Raw genomic sequence first — 4,913 nt, 5'->3', positions numbered from 1 at the left:
ACACACACATACATACACACACATACACACACACACACACACACACATACACACACACACACATACATACACACATACACACACACATACACACTTATACACACACACACACACACACACACATACATACACACATACATACACACACACACACATACACACTTATACACACACACACACACACACACACACACACACACACACACACACACATACATACACACACACATACACACACAGAAAGCGAGATGGCTCCCTCGACCCCATCTTTGAGTTTTAGTTGTAATCCTCTTACAAAGTAAGAATATTATATACATACTATATCTGTTTCACTAGGCTGCTTGCAGTGAAGACACTGCAGCAACGTGGGCTCGTTCTTCTGCGTTCCACAAGATAACTAAAAACTCTGCATTGTGTTCATTGTTCCGTTTTCCTGTTACAAATGTTCAGGAGTTGTTGAGAGCATGGGCATGTTTTGAGGCGTAGTTTTAAAAAGGCACCTTAATTATTCTGTTGTGGAAATGAAGTGGAAAAAGTGCCTTGTGGTGTGTACCTTCCTCTAAAGACAGTGATTGTTAAAGCCCAGTATGTGCAATCAATGATCAAGTTAATAATTCACTGACCATTTATTTCAACTGGTTGAAATGTCACTTTTTTTTTTTTTTTTGTTATCCTTTACTGAGAGGTTGAACAGTGAGCGTTACGTTGCACAAATGTCCACTGAACCAGCCAAAGGCTGAAAAGTTCTATGTAAACATCCACAAAATAATCATTCCACTTTCTTTCATCAAGCACCACCATTATAATGAGCGGTGCATACAAATGGCCAGATATAATCGTGTCTGAAAGTGTTTTCAAATTTATGGCAAGGTGCATAGCATTTTTAGCTGTGTGCTACAACTGTTTTAAAATTAAGTTAAAGTAATATATAATTTGAAATACTTTCTGTGGGAAGGGTTATTTTTATTGTAGAAGCTTTTATATGAGAATGACCAGTACTTTTGTATCTGCTTACAAATGTTTGACATTTCTCTCTCTATTTTTTGTTATTATTATTACAGAGATTTTATGGTGTTGGCACACTGAACGGTTATATCTATACTCTTGGATCTTTTAAATGTAAAAGATTAGCCAGGTCAGGGCCTTAAGCAGGTCTGATGTCTTTGCTGTGTCCTGTTTCAGGTCTGGAAGTGTATGTTGTTTCAGAGGAATTTTATGAAAATACATGCTTTTACATTTGCTTCAATCAAGTGTATGTGTGATATAGCCATTATTCTTAAATACCTCCTGGGAGGGTTGCAGAATCCAACAATACTCAACCCCTCTAGTATCATCAGTACACGTTAAGTCAGTCTTGGTTTGGTACAGATTTTAATTTAATTAAATGTTTTAATTGCAGCAATATCCTTCTGTTTAACTTGTACCCTTTTCTATAAGTTCCAGCATTTTTGATGTAATGTTGTTAACTGTGCTGCTGAATTTGCAGTTGCAATTGGGCACCTGCACGGGCCATATGTCTGCTTAAATGCAAGTGATTACACTGAGAATGTTGTTCAGCAATATTGTTGTTGCTTGAGATATGATGCCTTGTTTATGACCTGAGATTGTGATGTTACAATTGTCTACGATTTTGTATGTTCTAGCAGATGGATGCTTCCTCAATAAAATATTTTATATTAAATTAAACTTTATGGCATACTTTTTCCAACACTGAAATACATTTTCACCTCCTGACTTCCAGTATATTACAAAGTGTTATAAGAATAATCTTGACAAAATTCATTTATAAATGTAGCCTATCTGAAATGGCAAGCATTCCATGACCATAAGTATTGTCTTGTATTCTAGCATATTAATTGTATGCCTTAACTTCATGTAGGGCTAAGCTAATTAAAATGCTTCAACACCCTTTGTTCGCTCTCACACAGCTAATAATTTTACCATGGAATCGCAATGCTAGACATTATGGACTTAGATTGTATTACTAACTTCATAGGCACAGAAAATAAAAATGTTTAGTGTGTGAGTCAAAGCCCCTAGAAATAACGACGAAGGGTATGATGGGAAGCTTTAACGCCTGCCTGTTTCCGGCTTGCGAATCTCAAGCGGAAAGGAGAGAGGCTTGGTTGTGATGCCGCTGGGATGATGGCTGCGTTTGGGATCCTTAGTTACGAACAACGACCCTTGAAGCGGCCAAGGCTCGGGCCTCCGGACGTCTATCCTCAAGACCCAAAGCAAAAAGAGGTTCGGGATTGGCATATGTTTCGGGGAGTTAAGATTTTCTTTGTAACGCAATGCATTTGCAAGCGATTTGATCCTTTGAAAGCTAGTCGGAGAAAGCGTCCAGGCCTTGTCAGACTCGCTAGCCAGCAAAAACAATGAACTCACAGTTCAGCTAGCCCCCGTCACGAAGAGCAAAGCATCCAGCTAGTTAGCTTGTTAGCCTCCTCCGGGATGCATCACATTGATTTTCAAACCATAGCTTTTCAAGTTAACAAGTTTTTGTCGTTTATAATATAAACACCCAGACGTCTGGTTGAAACTCTCACACCCAAACTACAAAAACAAAGTGTTTTACGTCTTCGATCGATCTCTCGATAGCCCAGACGCTAAAACAGTTCTATGTTATTGCATTTTGGGGGTAGCAGCCGGTTAGCTAGCCGACTTCACCAGATATTTTGCGAGGTGGCATAAATAAAGTGCGTTTGTTGACAAGTAGTTTGACCATTAGCTTGCTAGCAAGTAGGCTAATATTAACGACCTGTGATACGACATATTTAGCCAAATGAATGACGTTATTGACAGCTGAACTTGAGTGGTAGTGCACTAACGTCACAAGATTTATAGCTATTTGCTACCGAATCTGTTTAGCTATAACCAAGTTACCAACTGTGCTTGTTTTCCTCTATGCGAGTTAACGTTAGCATAACAATTCGTAGACAAGCTAACCTAACCCATGGAGTTATTACTTTCGAATATCTTTAGAGAGAAAATCCATGACTATGGTAGCATTCTAGCCTGTTAAGGTAGCTTTTCAGTGAGTCAACACAAATGATCTACTACACAAATATGATACAATTGTACTAACTTTCTACGTAAGTAACTAAGTGATTTTAACGTTACAGTCGGCCTTTGAGGGAATAGAATGTAATTCTTAGGCTGTAGTTCAATGCTGTGCTTTAATATTGTACATACATGTATATGTTACGTATAACACAGACCACTGACCAGGCAGTGTCCAGCTTACAATTAAGTATCCGGTGCTATTCTATCTGGTCTAACGCCAAACTAAATATATAGTCACTTGTCATCAACACAACCCAGTTGTGACCTATGCTTTATTTATACTCCAGGATGAATTGACTGCATTGAATGTGAAGCAGGGATTCAATAATCAACCAGCGGTATCAGGAGATGAACATGGCAGTGCAAAGAATGTCAATTTCAACCCCTCTAAGGTATGTTAGGTATCAAAAGGCATATACATTTTTTACGTTTTACGTCTTGTTTCCTGTTTACTTGTTATACTTTGCCTTGTATAGCCTCTCACACCGTTTTGTTAAATGACACTTGCACTTTGGACTTAATACCCAATTACACAAATGCCTATGTTTTCATTACAGATCAGTTCAAATTTCAGCAGCATCATTGCAGAGAAGCTGCGATGCAACACATTCCCAGACACAGGCAAACGGAAGCCACAGGTCAATCAGAAGGATAACTTCTGGCTTGTCACAGCTAGGTCTCAGAGCTCAATCAACAATTGGTTCACAGACCTGGCAGGAACCAAACCACTCACTCAGCTGGCGAAGAAGGTTGGATATTGTCCTTACATATTCCTATGTTCTAGGGTTGCAACGGATATATTATGATCATTGGCGATTAATTATTGTTTTAGTAACTCCCTTAATCTTTTAAGGGGTAAAATGTAATACAATCATGAAAAATGATGATCAGTGTTTCCCAATGCCCAAGGTGATGCTCTAAAATGTCTTGTCATAGAGGAGCAAAGAAGCCAGAAGAAATTACTCACCAAAATAATGAAATAGCCTAGTCGATGATTAATAGTTGACAACTATAGTAATTGATTAATTGTTGTAGCTTTACTAGATTGATAATATTGTGATTCATGTGTAATGAATATTTTCTATAATACCGGTAGTCTCACTTGCACAGTAGAACTGATTTTTGTTCAATTTAATGTACGTGTGAATCAAACAGCCTAATGTTGTGAACAGATGCTATATTGTAAATTATTTCATTTTCTTTAGCTGCAGCTCATCCCAGTCAAACTGTTCATTATCTTTACCTAGGTTCCCATCTTCAGTAAAAAAGAGGAAGTTTTTGGCTATTTAGCCAAGTACACAGTGCCAGTGATGCGAGCCGCATGGATGATTAAAATGACGTGTGCGTATCACGCGGCCATCACAGAGACGAAAGTGAAGAAACGCCATGTGATTGACCCTTGCATCGGTACAAACTCCTCTCATTACTCATTAGTAAACTTAATCACAGTCCTGTTTCTCATGTTCACAATATTATTGCATCGGTACAAACTCCTCTCATTACTCATTAGTAAACTTAATCCCAGTCCTGTTTCTCATGTTGAGAATATTGCATCGGTACAAACTCCTCTCATTAGTAAACTTCATCACAGTCCTGTTTCTCATGTTGAGAATATTGAATTGGTACAAACTCCTCTCATTAGTAAACTTAATCACAGTCCTGTTTCTCATGTTCAAAATATTGCATCGGTACAAACTCCTATGAGCATACAGTACGCTCACTCCTAAGTATCTATCTATCTATCTATCTATCTATCTATCTATCTAACTCCTGTCATTAGTAAACTTAATCACAGTCCTGTTTCTCATGTACAAACTCCTCATTAGTAAACTTAATCACAGTCCTGT

General features: G+C 38.0%; 1 protein-coding gene across 3 annotated transcripts in view; it reads left to right on the top strand.

Moving 5' to 3' along the window:
- Positions 1 to 2,112: 2,112 nt before the first annotated feature.
- med12 (mediator complex subunit 12) overlaps positions 2,113 to 4,913 on the top strand; it is a 28,622-nt gene continuing 25,821 nt past the window's right edge. For all 3 annotated transcript variants that reach the window (XM_076291627.1, XM_076291626.1, XM_076291625.1), the window contains exons 1-4: positions 2,113 to 2,244; positions 3,354 to 3,458; positions 3,624 to 3,815; positions 4,314 to 4,473. In XM_076291627.1, the coding sequence (XP_076147742.1) occupies positions 2,143 to 2,244; positions 3,354 to 3,458; positions 3,624 to 3,815; positions 4,314 to 4,473 (559 nt within the window). In that variant the 5' untranslated portion in view covers positions 2,113 to 2,142. The remainder of the gene's footprint in view (positions 2,245 to 3,353; positions 3,459 to 3,623; positions 3,816 to 4,313; positions 4,474 to 4,913) is intronic.

The sequence above is a fragment of the Alosa pseudoharengus genome, unplaced genomic scaffold (genome assembly GCF_046254945.1).
Source record: "Alosa pseudoharengus isolate Yale_2024_CS ecotype anadromous, Long Island Sound unplaced genomic scaffold, YU_APseudo_1.1 YU_APseudo_1.1_scf_19, whole genome shotgun sequence".
NCBI classification, from domain to species: domain Eukaryota; kingdom Metazoa; phylum Chordata; class Actinopteri; order Clupeiformes; family Clupeidae; genus Alosa; species Alosa pseudoharengus.
The sequence above is the reverse complement of the archived record's forward strand: the minus strand, read 5'-3'. Positions and strand labels throughout refer to the sequence as shown.